This window comes from Armigeres subalbatus, chromosome 1 (genome assembly GCF_024139115.2).
Source record: "Armigeres subalbatus isolate Guangzhou_Male chromosome 1, GZ_Asu_2, whole genome shotgun sequence".
Taxonomy (NCBI): Eukaryota; Metazoa; Arthropoda; class Insecta; order Diptera; family Culicidae; genus Armigeres; species Armigeres subalbatus.
In genome coordinates, this window is record NC_085139.1 from 198,742,231 (window position 1) to 198,759,986 (window position 17,756).

Consider the following 17,756-nt stretch of genomic DNA (forward strand, 5'->3'; position numbering starts at 1 on the left):
TTGTCCCTACTGCGCCTACAATTTTGATTCAAGGAAAGAATTCTAGGAAAACTGATTTTTATGGAACTTTTCGCCGGCAGGCACCTCACTCCTCCATGATAGGTCGTTATACCCTACACATGTACCTAATAGGCAATACACCCAACATTTTTCTACACGGTCGGTATTCATTAATTTCGGTTAACCTAAACTTTCATAGCTTTTTTACCACCTGAATTTTCTTCCATTTTTGTGATTTTTTTCGTGGGGTTGACTCATAGTTTTTTTTGCTGCTTAATCGACTAAAACCCAACCGCGTAGAAAAAGAATTGGGTGTACAGTAATAAAATGAATAACTTTTCACATAAAAGACAATGCCAACCCATCTATTGATGTAAGCTATAAAGGCTTTTAGCTTTACACGAAGTAAATGTGAAAGGTTAATATGAAACAGGCGCCTGTTACTATTTAACAGATTTAACATGAAGTCGATCACGATTAAAAAGGATCACAAATTTCCGTTCTAAGTATGTACACGATTCTCCCATACCTATCTTTTGAAATTTAAACCACTAAAATGTAAAAATCGATAACCCACAACCAGACACTTGTTGCTTACCATTTACGCTTCTTGGCTGGTGCTGGAACCGTGAAACTGATTGTGGCGATCCGATGGCACTATCACTACTGCTGCTGCTGTTGAACGATCGACGTGTTTCGAAGGTCGCACGAATAATTGCTGTCCTGCCAACGAAACCTGGAGAAAACAGATAGTGGTGATTTTCTGTTACTTGTCGCAATGCTACTTGTGCTCCACTATATGAATGGGGTGGAGTGTCGTTCATACTCCGTTTCAGTGCTTCCGCGACCCTACGGTCCGTATTAATTGCCTCTCCACAACGATGCACCGATGGAGCTGAAGCACAGCTGACTGGAAAAACATCAGGTTGCCGTCTTCGCTAAGTGTGAACATCTGTGGGATGAGGTAGATGACTTTATAAAATAATTTGTGTGGCATTTTTAATCATTGTGAATAATCCATCTTACCGGGCGGCAATAGCTCGCTTCAAACCAACGCTTGGTATCATTTTATTGTAAAAATTGGCCGAGAACCTACATTAAAAACTAAAATTTAGTCTTTCTTGAAATCAATCACACACAATGTTACCACAGTATATTTTGTTTTCTAAGAGAACACATCCAGTGTTGCCACATTTTATCTGGACCATAACTCGAAATCTTCAAAATCTGTCCAAATATACCAAGCAATATGAATAGTAATTAACAAGTTAAACTTTGTAGCATACTAGCATATCATGTCAGGAAAATCCAACAATCAGCAATAGGATAAACCCATTAGCATAAATTATCGAATACCTAATTAGCTACCATTATCTTGTCATTGTCATTTGTCTACGAAAAGTACTCTTTGTTTTACCTAAAACAAACCCACTAACGGGTTTTGCCCAAAACATCACATTATAAACATCAACAATAAACGCTCATAACCTTAGCACTTCCAATGTCAGACACCACACCGTTATATTATTATTTTACCTACTCACGTGTTTTGCGTACCTGAACGCAAAGACAATTGTAAACTAGTATTTAAGAAAGATACTAAAGAAACGACGTTCATTCTTACTCAAGTCAAATCCAGACGGACATACTCCGATGTGTTGTGAATCTGTTCAAGTTATCACCACCGTGCAGGAGCACACCTAATGCGAACCGTGACTCTAATCGGCGATCTAGCCTTTTGTTTGTACAAAGTGTCTAAGTAGCAGTGCGATCCGGACTTATAATCGGCAACCTATAGTTATCAGCGGAAAATTAGTGAAATCAAAGCCTGAAATGTGGTTCGTGACACGATAATCAACCATAATGAGAACACCATCGAAGTGCGAGTGATAGCAGGTGCTTTGTTATTATGCTAGGCGTACTGGTCGCTTACATGTGTATACGCGCCCACAATAAGTTCCAAGTGCGAAAATCCGACAAGCCGCCCAGGCGAGATCCAATTAAAACAGCACACAAGTGAGAAAGTGCGACGCAGAAAAACGAACTAATGATAAAACTCGCGTATGCGTAAGGGCTGTTGGCCCATAATAGTGACGACGACAAGAGGGCAGTACGTCCACTCATTTAGTGGAAACTACCGAAAGTGAGGAATACTATCTGCCAATGGAACAATTTAACATCAATGAAAACGTTATGTACTTAGCAATAATCGCCACGTTAGCGATAGCGGTGATAGATGCTTACAATCATCATTGCTATACAAACACAAACAACAAAAAGAAAAGTGAACAAGCAAACTGATCAAAATAATCATAGCGACAGCGCAAGCCAGCGAGTGAAGGATAGTGAAATGCAATAAGTCAGCCGTAGTTAGCAACATCCAATCATCACAACAAGGGGCGAACGGTCGAAGCCAGACCACCCTACGAGACGCTACAACGAGTGCGGAGACATCACACATTGTCAGGGGCGAACGGTCAAACCTGACCACCCTGAAGACTGCCGGTGCCAGCAACCGTGGTAGCAGTAATACCGTTATACAAGTAGTGAAAAACATACAGGTATGAAAAAAAAAAAAATGCTAGAATATATTTATAATATATGATAAGCAATGATGGACTAGTGATGTGGAAAAACAATACTAAAATTCTTTCAACGACAATTAAATTTATAAATGTAAAATCCTTTTATTTGAAACTAAATGAATAGACTGAGAACGATCGATGAGTACGTTAGAAGGAACATACAAATTTGTTGAAGAATATAAAACGTCCTCGTCTCTACAGGGAATACTAGAAAAGGGCGAAATACTCAAAGATTTTTAAATGAATATAAATCGGTCTTAAACAAAAACAGGCGTTGTCTTTCGGATACACAGTGGAACGACGAAGTGAAAATTTACCAAGCGTTAAGGCTGATACATGGAATGTACTAAAATCTTAGAAAATACAAATTTTGAAAAATACGCAAATTTCCACTCGTCCAAACCTACTCTAAAGTCTGTAGCAAACTCGATAATTTTTGTAAAAGGTTAAGTGGAAACTTCAGAACGTGGGAAAATTCCACCGTTTCCATCACGTCTAATCAACCCCAATTAGCAAGCAGAACCCTACCACCATTTCAATCATGTCTTCCGGGACACCTAACGAAACTTTGACATCAAAACTGCTACAGCACTCGTGCAGCATGGACCAAGTCTTACCCAGCGTAAAACCAAAACTTAAAACTTAATTAATGAATTCTCTGATGTATTTTGCTTACCTGGAGAAAAGTTCGACCAACAATTTTATTCACAGCATATCCCATTACAGGATACTTCACCCGTGTACACACCAAATTATAAATCCATAATCTGCAACAAAGAAGAAATTCAAAGTCAGGTGAAAAACTTCGGGATGAAGAATTTTGACCTTCAGTGTCTTCAATTCCCCAATTCTCCTAGTACCGAAAAAGTCTGATGATAGTTCAAAAATGGAGACTTGTAGTGGACTTGCAATATAAACAAAAAGGTATTAGCAGATAAATTTCACTACTACGCATAGACACAATTTTGGACCAATTGGAAGAGCAAAGATGCTTCAGTACTCTTGATCTTATGTCAGATTCCATCAAATCCACTAGACCAAGAATCCAGAAGTACCGCATTCCTCTACTTCCTCAGGTCATTTCAGTTTAAGCGATTACCTTTTGTTTAAATATCAGTCCCAACAGTTTTCAGAGAATGATGAATAAGCAATGGCTGGACTACTCCAGAATGTGCGTTCATCTACATTGATGATATTGTAGTTACAGGATGTTCTGCTGATCATCACCTTGATAACACGAAAACATTTGAGCGTTTAGGCATTACAATTTAAAACTTAATGCCAGCAAATGTAAATTTTTCGGACTAGGTTACCTATCTGGTCATAAAATTACCGATAAAGAATACTCCAGATGACTCCAAATTCGATGTATTGAAAAATTTTCCTAGACCCACGAATGCTGAAGAGGCACGCAGATTTGTAGCATTCTGCAATTACTACAGAGAGTTTGTGCAAACTTCGCGCATTCAAACCATTAAACGAATTACAAAGAAAGGTTCACATTCAATGGACCAAGGCCCATGAAGAAGGTTTCCAGAAACTCAAACAATATCTAATGTCACCCCAAATTTTACGCTACCCAGATTTTTCAGAAATTTATTGTCACACAGACGCGTTGATATAGCATGTGGTGCAGTACTCCCAAATGTACGAGATGGAATTTCCCAGTTGCTTTTAAGCAAAAGTTTCACACCCGAAGTAATAAACCAATAATCGAAAAAGAGTTAACAGCAATCCATTGGGCAGTTAACTATTTCACACCATTTGTACGGAAGAAGGTTCTTGGTTAGAACAGACCATAGGCCTCTGGTATACCTATTCAATATGAAAATCCTACGTCAAACACTCAGGATGAGGGTTGATTTAGAAGATTTAATTTCGATATCGAGTTCAGAGTGGAAAAGCAAACGTTTGTGCGGACGCCTCTCATATTGTAATCTCTACTACTTCAGAACAACTTAAAGTCTAAGTGTTCTTGTGGTTAACACAAGAGCCATGACAAAAGAAGAAAACATTTACCAGGATTCAAGGAAGCTAGCAGTGAGACTGATCACATCACAAGCAAACTGAGTTCCTCTCAGACCAATAAACTCCTTAAACTCGATGGTAGCGTGCACAACAATCGGTTAAGGATGTCCATTTTAATCATATAATTATAGAAAGATGGAACAGTTAATTAACATCTACGCGAAATGGAAGTCAGCTTTAGAGTTTGCTCTTCTAGAAATATCGAAATATATGAAGCATTACAAGAGAGATAAGCTAGCACTCTCAACGGAAAACGAAATATTTAATTTTATCTCGCTCCATACACTCAAGAATCATAAACAATGCCATTTCCCGTACGAGATAATACTTTATAAACCCCAGACGTTTATAGAAAATGAAGAGGATATCAATGAAATACTAACACATTATCACATGACACCTACAGGAGGTCATATAGGCTAACATCGGCTATATTTAAAATTGAGAGAAATATATAAGTTCCAAAACATGAAAAATTTAATATCAAACTTTGTCAGAAATTGTGAAAATGTAAGGTGAATAAAGCCAACATATATACAAGCCAGAAGTAGTCACTACGACTCCTTCTAGACCATTTGAAGTCCTTTCAGTAGACACTGCAGGTCCACTGACAAGAACTGATAAAGGAACAGGTATATTTATTAACAATGTATTATACAAATATGTGGTACTTGTACCAGTACTCAAAGGAAGCTGCAATATTAGCCAGAGCACTAGTATACAATTTTATCCTGATCTATGGATCATTCTTGGAAATTAGAACTGACCAAGGATCAGAGTATAATAATGAGGTTAGAAGAATCGTAAACTAATGGAAATAAAAAAAATTTTTCGACAGCATACCACCCACAGTCAATTGGAGCACTGGAGAAATCACAGATGTTTAAACGAATATCTGAGATGTTTCACAATGCTCATCCAAACGATTGGGATGATTGGGTAAAATTTTATGAATTCAACATTTACTACACCAACCACCGAACATGGCTATAACTTTATGAGTTAGTATTCGAAGAAAGCTAGGCTACCGCAAGATTCTAAAATTTAAACTCAACAATTGAACCAATTTATAATCTTGATCAGATGATGCCGAACTAAATTTAGACTCCAAAACTCCAACCAAATAGCTAGAGATAGCGATTCAGAGTAAACAAAACCGACAAATTGCAGCAAATACAAACAAACCCTATTTTTATTAAGCGTAGGAGATAAAGTTTATATCACAAACGAAAATAGGAAGAAATTAGACCTTTTTACATCGCCCACATCATGTAATTAAATCAGAAGAACCAAATTGTATAATCAAACATCGAGTCACAAATAAACAGTCCAAAGTTCACAAAAATAGATTGATTAAAGCGTAAAAAGTTAGGAGCGTACATCACTTCATATTGAAATTATATATATTTTTTATTCTTTTCGAATGGTTACCATTCTCCTAAAGGGAGGTGTAGATACTAGCATATCATGTCAGGAAAATCAACAATCAGCAATAGAGATAAACCCATTAGCATAAATTATCGAATACCTAATTAGCTACCATTATCTTGTCATTGTCATTTGTCTACGAAAAGTACTCTTTACGGTTTTACCTAAAACAAACCACTAACGGTTTTGCCAAACATCACATTATAAACATCAACAATAAAGCCTTAACCTTAAGCACACTTCCAATGTCAGACACCACACCGTTATATTATTATTTTACCACTACGTGTTTCACGTACCTGAACGCAGAAGACAATTGTTCAGTATTTAAGAAAGATACAATAAAGAAACGACGTTCATTCTTACTCAAGTCAAATCCAGACGGACATACTCCGATGTGTTGTGAATCTGTTCAAGTTATCACCACCCTGCAGAGAGCACACCTAAACTTTTGGCAGTTAATTGAGTTCAACTGTTGTTCAACTCAATTGTCCTGTCAAAACGTAGTATAATGCTACGTTTTAAGAGGGCAATTGAATTTTACAATTCAGTTGAATAGCCAAAAGTTGAACTTGTTCAACTTGTTTTTCGTTCAAGGGAGTTGAACAAAGATGTTTAGATCGTTCAATAAAGATATTTTAGTTACTAGATAAAGATTGTCGCTGTCGTCGCTGTCGGAACATCTTTTGCTGGCGATGATAGGGAGCTAAATGTCAAAGAAGGAAAATCCATACGATTTGACAGGTATGTACCCACATGTTTCGGACAGCAGAACAAAGGAACCGAAGCGACAATCTTTATCTAGTAACTAAAATATCTTTTTTCAATACGCGTGCAATTCAAGCGACTGTTCAATTCCTTGCCTTGTCTGTAACCTTAACAGTATTTGCTCAAAATAGAAATAATTCCATCATTGAATCAACTTTTATTTCTTCCATGTTGGGAAAACATTTTGAAGTACCTAACTTTCAAAAGTTAAATAAGATTTTTTATCTACATTTTTTCGCTATTAGAAATCAATTAGTTTCAAAACACTTTTCCAAGAATAAACGGATTGCCTTAGAGGTTAATTAAACAAGACAAGAACGGATGCGTTTATCAGACGGGTGGTGAGAGAGAAAGCCGATAAAGGTGCTTCCCTGACGGCAAATGTAGAAAAGACTGCGCCTAACCGAAACGGGTCAGGCAGCAACTGCGAAGCGCTCAGGGAAAGCCAAACGACATGCGACGATAAAAGGCCAAACGTCGTCTGGACGGAGCAGATCGGGGTGCAGAGGAGCGACCCGAAGACGACTACACGCAAAAGGCGGGCAACAACCAGGCAAGTCGCCGGGTCGCAAAAGGGGACCAGCCGGCCTGTGCTAAGGACCGAAAACCCTGCAGTTGGTCAGTAGGGCAGCAAAAGTCGAAAGAAAGCTAAGGACATGATGTGAGCGGCCGAAAAGCTGGCGCTAAGGACGTGCGAAGCGTCAGACGCACCAATACCGGTGCGGTGAAATGATGTTGGTCCGAAACGCGGAGCGCAGGCTATGGACCGACTACAGGAAGCGTTGGAGCAAATGTTACCACTTATATTTGAATGTATGTAATACCCGAATGTATACCATTGATCATGTTCTGACTCTTGTTATTTACGGAATAAACACTTCCAAACTGTACTTCGAACTGAACTAACGTTTGATTTCGCTCCACTCGTGTCCCTGTTCGAATCTTCTCAGGTTATGAGCCCAACGCACGCCCTAACCTAAAAAGTGTTTTTTCGGTAATCGCACGTGCGTGATCTTCGAAAGATCGTGTCTTCGGTTTGTTCCAAAGCAGATTTTTTTGTCGAGGGAGCGGTTCTTTCCAGAATGGAAGTGACGAAAAGTATATCTTTTGACGGAGGTATTTCAGACTGGCGCTGAATGGAGGTCCATTTGAAGAGCTCGGCTTCCGTGCATCGAACAAGAAGCAGATGATGTGCCGGAATATCGTGTTGTTGCAACAGATACAGCTGAAGAAGTTGAAGAAAGAAAATTATTGGCAGAAAGAAGAGTGAAAGAAGTTAGTGCAAATCAGTCCTGATAAGGAACATAGCGGATCTGCAGCTTCAGGTCAGCAGAAGCGAACGCCCGTGGAAATCTGGGGGCTTTGCAAATGCTTTCGCTGAAAGGTATTTCAGGTCAATTTTCTTGCTTAAGAAGTTGTCTGCAATGAAATACGATGAAGGCGGACCGATGGAAATGCTGGTGTTCGATAGAATAGGCGACGTTGCTGCGGGCATAAAGTTGGATGAGCGTTTAATTGATTTTATTTGCTCCAAACGATGCCGCGGTCTTACGGTCAGCTGGTGTAAGCTCGAGACTCTTTCGGATGAATTGGTACGTTTGATTTTGTACGGGCGCGATTGTTGAACGAAAGTGAAGCGAGCAAATAGTGATGATGCGCAAGTGGATGTTTACTGCTTTCGCCGGTAAATCGTTCGGAAACATGACAGCCGACAGAAAAGCAACAGGAAGCTAAAAGTGTTTTCTGTGGACAACTCGGACATAAACGAGCGGAATGTACAAGTCGGAAGGATCAAGGTACGAGAGAGAGAAAAGAGGTAAATAAGGGAAAAGCTCACGTCAGCGAAAAAGAAGTGAGCTTGTTAGTAGTCTGGTTAGTGGTTGTTCGGATGGCAATGTAAACGACTCGCGGAACAGTTGCATGGATTTGACTCCAGTGCATCCGACCACATGGTGGGGACGACGGATTGGTTACGCGATGTAGCAATACGTAACCGAACGAAGTACAACGATCTTGCAAGATGTCAGCAATTAGAAGAGCTCGAGTTGTCTCCCTACGGTGTCGAAGCGGTTCCAAATTTATCAACTGACATCGCGATTCATAGCTTGGAAGGCGTTGTGGATCCCTCCATGGAAGTTTACGTAGTGCGAAACGTAAAAATCGGCGTTGCACCGATTCGATTCTGTCGGAACCGTTGTTATAGTTCGGGTTCCAAACTGCGGAGCCGTATTCCAATATAGAACGTACCAGCGAGGAGTACAAGGACTTCAGACAATAAATATCCGGAAGGATCAAGGGTACGAGAGAGAGAAGTTCCATGATTACAAGTTGTGTTGTGCATGATGTTCTTTATGTCCCGGGACTCAGATTCCTCTGAACTTACTTACTTACTTACGGATCCTGTACACCTCCGGTGGTGCAAAGGGCCGACTTGGGAAACATGTTAGATCCAGTTGTGAGGCCACCAGGCCCGAATTATATATTCTTGAGGAACAGTAACGGTGATAGGATACATCCTTGCCTCACACCAGCTACGCTGCAGTCGAGATCATTTCGGCGTTGATGTCGATATTCCCGGATAGGGTCGGACAGGACCCCATTGTGCAGGCGTCGGACAGCTACGGAATCCGGCTTGCTGCCGCCGGCATCATCAACCGTAGCCCATCGGCAGCATTGCCGATATTGCGAGTAGCATAAACGAGTCGCTTATAATCGTAGTTCAATCTCACATAGTACGATTTAAGTAGAAGTGTACGATGTTTCGTGTATTTCCTAAGAGCAAGAGCAGCTCTTTTGGTGGGTTTCAGTTTTCTAAGCTCCTTTGTTTGCTTGGAGGGATGAGAATCTCTATTGTTGATCTTTTTAGGAACGTGCCTTTCGATTACGTAGCCCAAGACGTGCGAAAAGTAAGAGCAGCGGATTTTCGGTAGTAAGGCTTACTGTTTCGTAGACGATACTTTCGTGGTCACAAGATCCCTTGAAACCCGTCGGAGTGAGATGCATGGAGCGACGGGATGATGCTAGCTTTAGCAAACCACCATCCAAACTGCGTAGATTTTCGTTTACGACAGTGATTAACTTTAACTAGCGTCGCTGCGCTGTAGCTGTCGATTAACTTCAATGCCCCGGAATGGAATGTGGAATGTTCGTTGTCAGGATAATGAAACCCATTTTGAGATGGTTTCCATGAGACACCGGGTAAATTGAAATCTCCTAGAACAATAACTTCGTCGCTTGTGGCCATGTTTTCCACTATAGATGAAACGGAGAGGCAATGAGTATCGATGTAAACCAGATCTCTAGTTCTGTCAGGAGGAATGTAACAGCGCATTCAGAATTTTCGATGACTCTAGTCTTCAAACCACATCTTACTGCGATTAAAACACCACAACCGGAAGACTTTCTGCTGTTTCGCGAACTACGATCGCAGCGGTGTACCTCGTAACCGGAATCGAATACTTGATTAGAGAGTGTGCGACTATCGAGCCAGGTTTCCATTAACACGATCACGTCATAACATTGGGCCGAAGTGGCCAGGTGGTAATCCAGGACATTGGAATTTATGCCGCCTGCATTTTGGTAATAAATTTGAAGGTTATCTTTACGGAAGTCTGTCGAGGGAGAGCCTACATTGTGCCTACGGTGAGTGTTTTGAGATTGAGGTGGTCGTTTTGCTGCGCCAGACGATTGGGCTAATCCACTGGGAATAGGAACACTGTTAGGTGAAGCAATTGTTGAAGGCTGTCCATACTTGCTAAATATTGGAGTCCGGAAGACCCTGTCTCTCAGCTCGTACGCAGGATCGGGACGACTGCAGGCCGCTGGCGGGAGTGGCTCGACTGCGACGAGAGGGACAGGGGCTTCCTCAGGGCTGATGGCAGAAGTGCGTCCCGTTGAAGAAATGGGTGAAAAAACACGTCGTTGTCGTAGTTGTGCATGAACGCAGTGTGTTTGGGCGGGTCCACTGTAATTCAGGAATTCTTTCAGGCGAGGCCACAGTTCGTAATCGATCATACTTGCCAAACAATGGAGTCCGGAAGACCCCGTCTTCCAACTCAAACGCAGGACTGGGACGGCTGTAGGTTGGAGGTGGCAATGGCTCGACTGCGATGAGTGGAATAGGGGCTTCCTCAAAACTGGTGGTAATAGTGCGTCCCGTGCGTTAAGACTTCAAATAAAAGAAATCGAGAGCACGGAGAATTATCACTGGACCAACGAAAATACATTGAAGAAGTATTGAACAGATTCAATTTATCAAGCAGTCATCCCGTTTCAACACCATATGAACCCAGCGAACGCTTGGACAAATCAATGGCACCAAAATCGGTAGAAGAAAGTAATGAAATGAAAAATATCCCATATAAAGAAGCTGTCGGATGTCTGCAGTACATAGCCCAAGCCACTCGTCCAGATATATGCTACGCAGTCAACGCTGTTAGTCAGTTTAGCAGTAATCCTGGCCGAAAGCATTGGGAAGCCGTGAAACGAATTTTCCGGTATTTGAAAGGACCGATCAACAGTAGACTCGTATACAATAAGCAAGGCAGCAGCGAAATAATTGGTTATACCGATGCGGATTGGGGAGGAGATGTTGATACGCGACGATCAACTACCGGATACGTTTTCATGTTCCAAGGTGGAGCAATTTCATGGAACGTCAAAAGGCAACCAACGGTAGCTTTGTCATCATGCGAGGCAGAATATATGGCCGTATCACGAACCATTCAAGAAGCACTTTGGTGGCGAAACATGCTGAAGCAAATTTTTGAAGAAATTCGTATCCAGATTCTATATGTGATAATCAATCTGCCATCGCCATAGCCAAACATGGAAGCTACAATCCCAGGACAAAACATGTAGATATACGTTACCATTTTGTTCACGAAGCTATTGAAAGCGGATCAGTGACGGTCAGCTATGTAAACACTAAAGACCAAGCAGCAGATGGATTTACAAAGCCTCTCGTTCAATCTGGGATTACTCATATGAAGCGAATCATCGGAATCAAGGATTAGGGAGGAGTGTTAGTAATCAAGTAATCCATGATGTGTCTTAGAAACGGAAGTTTGTTATATTGTTAAATAAAATTTTCATTCCACTACCAATGTTCAAACCTATCAGACGTATTTCATTACAATAGAAACTTTAGAACAAATTAACATCCAATATGACTTGTCCTTTCAAGAGCCGTGTTTTTTTTTGCCTCAATCGGAGATATCAATTTTTGAATAAAGCATATTTTTGACAGAAATACCACAAAAAAGGATAACATGTTTCGAGCTTTTAGTGGAATGTCTTCTCTTGTTATAAGACGAATTCATTCTATCTCATTCAATTCAACCACTTGATTGTACTTGACGGATACGTATTCCGACATCCATAGTAAGGTCGTTTTCAATGTATCGTACTTGTCGAGTCCAACAAGTACTAAACACGATTATAACTAAATTCTATCAAACTAATTGCATGTGGATTAGATCTCGATACAACCTTTTCAAAAATCTACTTCAAAGCTAATTTTCTTTTCATTACAAAAAACAACGAATCCACCACAAATGATTGTTTTCTAGCTATTCCCTACTATTTTATTCCAATTCAACGTAGCAGTGCCCTTTTGAACGTTAATTTGCATAAGAAGCCATGAACGTGTACGAGGGGCATGCGGACCGGAACCCCGACGAGTGTTTGTATTTTGCAGTTCGTTATAAATAATTGCTTTCAATTGTAACTACTGAGTTTGAGGGTGATTTTTACTCGTCTGAATTAGTTTGAAATTTCCACCTTTTTTTACACAATTTACACATCGATTATTAGATTTTGTTAGATTCTCAGGAAACTGTATCCATCCTTGGCCATTAAACCGTTAAGAAATTACGTGCATTTTTTTATATACAAGGAAGGTAGGTAGATATACTTTTGAATAGGTGTATAGATGTGTTTAAATTGAGATGGCGTTGAGATTGCGGAGGGCGTCCAAGCACTTGTATAACAGAATATCAGCGAGTATACGCGGCAGCATATCATTGACCTGAAGCTTCATAACTAAAATTTGAATTAAAATATGATAAAATCTTGAATAATAAATTTATTTCTTTTGCTTTTATGTTTTTACATATTGAAATTTGTATTTTCAGTAAAATATAAAAAGCCACTTTATGCAAGCTGACTGATAAGCAAAATGTATTTAATTAAAAAAAAGTATGAACATCGTAACTCTTTTCATTACAGCTGTTTTTTCTGCCTGGTAAAATTATATTTTTTTGGATGTACATGATTAGGACGTGAATCAAGAATGTATGAAGATAGCAAGTTGATTGAACACTAATTGACGTCACACAAAATAAGAAAAGAAGCACCTTGGTAAGGAAAAATTTGAGCAGAACTGTAGCCATATGTTCCAACTATGAGTATATAAAGTAAACCAAATCTCGCAATCGAGCCTATTGATAAACGAAGTGATAAGAGCTTAAACTCACCGATCATTGTCATGGCATGAGAAGTAACGTAATTCGCAAATACTTAAAAAAAAATATCAGCATGTAGTATGATTCAGACTTACCGAGCCTTGTGGACCTGCTTGCCGTACAAAATAATCCAGGTGGCAGCGGTACAACCAGCAATCGCTATTGCTAGGTTTTGATTCCCGCCAGCTATCTTACTCAAACTGGGCGCCATTTCCTGTCAGCCAAGTAACCCCAACTTCACTGTTCTGTTGCTTTCTATACGTGTTCTGGATACAGCAATTACCTTCCGATCACCCCCGTTCCACTTCAGATCCAGAGCGCACTCCTAATGGCTAGACTACACGTAGCAGTAATGCGCGCGATCAGCTTTCGTCGGACTACGATCTCGTTGCCTCGCACTTGTTTCTTCTGAGCAGAAACGCGATACCCTAGAGTTGGATTAGAATTGATTCACTTGACTGTTTTCGGATCCAGGTACATTAGGCCTGTCTTCGATTTGCTTCCACTCCAACACTATCACCAAATCGTACTGCAGCACAATGGTCGAACGAATGAGATTTAACAAACAAAAATATACGCTACTTGAAAGCCATTTCGTCGACATTTTTGGTTCTGATACACCTGATACCAAAAACATTGTTTGCAAAATGGTTTAAATTTTATCCATTAATGGTTTTATTTTATTCTAAGGTCTTCTTAAACTCATAGGATTATTTTCTAACATAAACCAAAAGTGTCTTATTTGAAACCTTCTATATTTGGGCCTTTTATCATTGGTACTAATTGGATTGAAACTAATTGACCAAGCGAAATGAAATGCTAGATTAAACATTGACCTTGATTTACAAATATGTATAAATCAACTGCTGGAATGTTCACCAGCAGATTTATAAAGAAATTTCGACTTTTTTTTACTACATATCTTTTATTATTGAAGACGAGACTAGATTTACTTAGGAAATCATTATAATATTAAATTGTTTGTGGACCTCAACATAGAATCGGGTAAAAATAATTTGACTTCCTTGACTTAATGTACAGTGTAAACTAAAAAGTGTCGTACCCAATAAAAATTACAATTACAATTAACAATGAACTTTCGCTATGTACGCTATGTATCAAACAAACACACATACACACACACACGCACCCATCTAAAGAAGAGTGATGCAATTTATTTTCTTATGTTGTGTATTTTTGATGCAAAATCCAAGACTTCAAACCACTGTGCCACGGGGAAGTGATTTAGCACTTCTTGTACAATTCCGCTCGGGAACTGAACCAACGTCAGCTCTGCCGAGTTGTATTTCTCCTGATCAATGCTCCTATGCATTACCTGTGCGAGCAATCTATTATCCACACAATTATCACGTTTGTATATCAACCGCAGTCAACCCGAAACAAACGTTCGGAAATAGTGGTACCTATTAAGGTTCAAAGGGCGATTTCCAAACTAAAACGAAATCATTACACTTCCAGAAAAGAGCCACAACCTAAACGAACGGTGACCACCAGTTACAACCGACGACTACCTCAATGAACGTGAAACGCACAACCGTACAAGTCAAATGACATGTCTCTACTGATGGACAACTGAATCGATAGTAACCACCACGGGCACGGATCGCTGCACACGACCACCACTACTTCCAGCCAGATAAACCTTTAGTTTTTTCGCGATTCGCGACACCACCGGTGGAATTAAAAATAAATGTATAATATGTGTGTATATTATATGTAGTTATAAAATCCTATTTACTTTCGGTTGATGGAGAATACGACGAATCCAGAAGAGAAGGAAAAAAGGACTGCGATCAATTTTTTATGTGATGACGCGGTGTTGATGGTTGCGAAACGTCAAAACAAATGAACGTCAACAATGACATTCACACAATTTGATGTACTAGATTAATAAACTTCTCTTCTATACTGATTTATGAATAGGTCGTATTTGTAGTATGCATTGTTTTTGCCTTGCATTAAAAATTTTCGTTTCGTCCGTCGCGACATTGACACTTAATAGTACGTTCAGATTATGAGCTATATCACTTGATATAGAGCATCTTGACATCAGTGTTTATACATCTAGTTTTCACTGGAAATAATGCATATGGCATCTCATGTCAAGATTCGTTATATCAAGTGATATAGCTTATAATCTGAACGTAGTCTAAGCCCCAAACGCAATATAACGGAACGGCGACGGAAACGGCAAATTTGACAGAAAATATATGGGCTAACTGTCAAATTTTCCGTTTCCGTCGCCGTTCCGTTGTATTGCGTTTGGGGCTTTATTTTCAGCGTGATATAGCTCGTAGTCTGAACCTATAGGATAGGATGTGCCAAGTAGTCATTAAAAATCGTACCGATTTTCTGTCACAATCGTACCGGTTGCTGATTGGTTGAAAATGACAATCGATTACTTCAATTGGTTGCGGCGCGTTTTTCGAAGAGCAGCATGTTATTAGTTTGGCCGCCCTAATTAAAAATTCCAAAAGAATTACAATAGAAATTATTGTGACAGTACGCTGAAATTAATAGTACTTACATTAAACTCTATTGTGGCTCACAATAAAATAACATTGAACATTATTGTTTTCCACCATAAAGCCTATTGTAAATGGCAGTTTTACAATAGAAAATAGGGGTTGTTATGTATCTTTACAATAGAGATGAGTGACGTTTAACGCTCGCACACTGATGTGCAATTCGGCATGTGTAAATACATGTTTGTTTTCCTTCTGCTCATAACCTCAAAATTGATCGAATCATCACGATGGTTGCGAAGGAGTCAAAAATTATATGGAAATATACTCATTTTTACCCAAACTTTGCTGAGTAGCACCATCTAGGAGTGTTTGTTTTCCTTTTATCGCCACTCACACATTTGGACGTGAGAATCTCAATAAAAAAAAATCGATTTTTTCTCGAACAAATTTTTGCCATTACAATTGAATTTATTGTAATTCTATTTCCGACATTTTACTGGCAATAGAATTTATTGTACGTCTATTGGAATAACAATATGGCACTTTGATTGGTATGATATAAAAACAATAAAATTTAATGCACATCAATAAAATGTATTGTATTTTTATAATATTTTATCGCAACTCTATTGTATTTTTTATCCGGGCGTGTTGCTGGTTTGTAAAGTTGATATTAAGACACGTAATGTTTGAGTTCCAGTTTTTTGGTACAACATTAGTTTATATTGAACTGCAAACACCATATAAATTTATCTGAAGGGATGTAAAGGTTTCAAACTGTTGATTTTAAGCATTCATAAGCAGTCATATTTTCAATAGCGAAAACTTCTCTTTGTTAGTCTTTCGTTTCCCTTACATAAAAATGGATGGAATAGAAAGAAAAACATCAATTTTTGATACATGATATTTAGAAGATTTTGTTCCAAATTAATTTGGATGCACTGGTGACCACCTCGTCAGAGCAACCGACTAAAAAACAACAAGGTAGTCTCAATTGAATTGTCGCATCCTACACTGCCAAAAATATCTATATAAGATATATGTGTCGCCGTTATAAATTTTTGCAATAGCTCCACATTAATATAATCGATATAGAACCACAAATAATTTAAATAATTGCTAATTCGACACCACACCTAAAGTTCATTTGAATATATATTTTATAAGTAGTTCGCGTGGAGAAGGATTATGTGTGCGCTGATATAAATCATAAATCTATGGATTTTTGCCAATAAATATGTGTGGATTTTTAGTAGTGTATCCTAGATCTGAACGTGCTATAACCCAGCAAACAAGGTTACTCTAACTTGACCCTAACATGAGTGTAACCTGTTAGAAAGTTACTCTAATTTTCTCACTAACGTTAATGAGACTAAAATTAGACAGATCTGCAACACTTTTGTTAGGTATGTTTATGATTTATGCATATTTTAATCTAACACGTTACCACAGACAAACAGACGTAACACTTCTCATTTCAACATCGTTCACGTGTTCAACGGTTGATTTGAAATACATCTGTGCTACGCGATTGTACCAAGAGAGGCGCTAGTGTTCAATCGCTTTGACATTTGATTAGTGTATATGCTGCTGAATGTTTTCTGTGTTGATGACGATGATGATGATGATTGATATAAATGTATGCGTTAGGAGCAAACGTAAAATGGGAAATAATCATGGCCGACTGTGTTTCTCGCGATTCTGATAACAGATGGCAGTAGTGGTTTCTGAAAAGCGAACGACGATAATTATTCGAACAGTTTGTATGAAGAGTTACGTCTGTTTGTCTGTGACGTTACCCTCACATTAGATGAACGTTAGCTATGTTTCGCTTTAGGCGGCTACCCAAGTAACCATGAAGCTATATATGCGTGTAAAAAACACAGCCCCAAAAGTTGACTTAAAGTGGAAAAGGGCAATTATAAGACCGAATTAATGGTTCATTACTTTGACATGTTGAAATAAAGCAACAGTAATGCATCACTGCATTCGTT

At 39.1% G+C, this 17,756-nt stretch overlaps 1 protein-coding gene across 2 annotated transcripts in view; it reads right to left on the minus strand.

Moving 5' to 3' along the window:
- Window positions 1–15,151, minus strand: part of LOC134205662 (ATP-binding cassette sub-family D member 3) — a 112,735-nt gene extending 97,584 nt beyond the window's left edge. The window contains exons 1-2 of one of the 2 annotated variants that reach the window (XM_062681153.1): window positions 15,033–15,151; window positions 13,369–13,701 (exon numbers count right to left, since the gene is read on the minus strand). In XM_062681153.1, coding sequence (XP_062537137.1) covers window positions 13,369–13,484 — 116 coding nt within the window. In that variant the 5' untranslated portion in view covers window positions 13,485–13,701; window positions 15,033–15,151. Of the gene's footprint in view, window positions 1–13,368; window positions 13,702–14,609; window positions 15,007–15,032 lie in introns of those variants that run through there. The other variant, XM_062681151.1, reaches the window with a different exon arrangement.
- Between the last annotated feature and the right edge of the window lie 2,605 nt (window positions 15,152–17,756).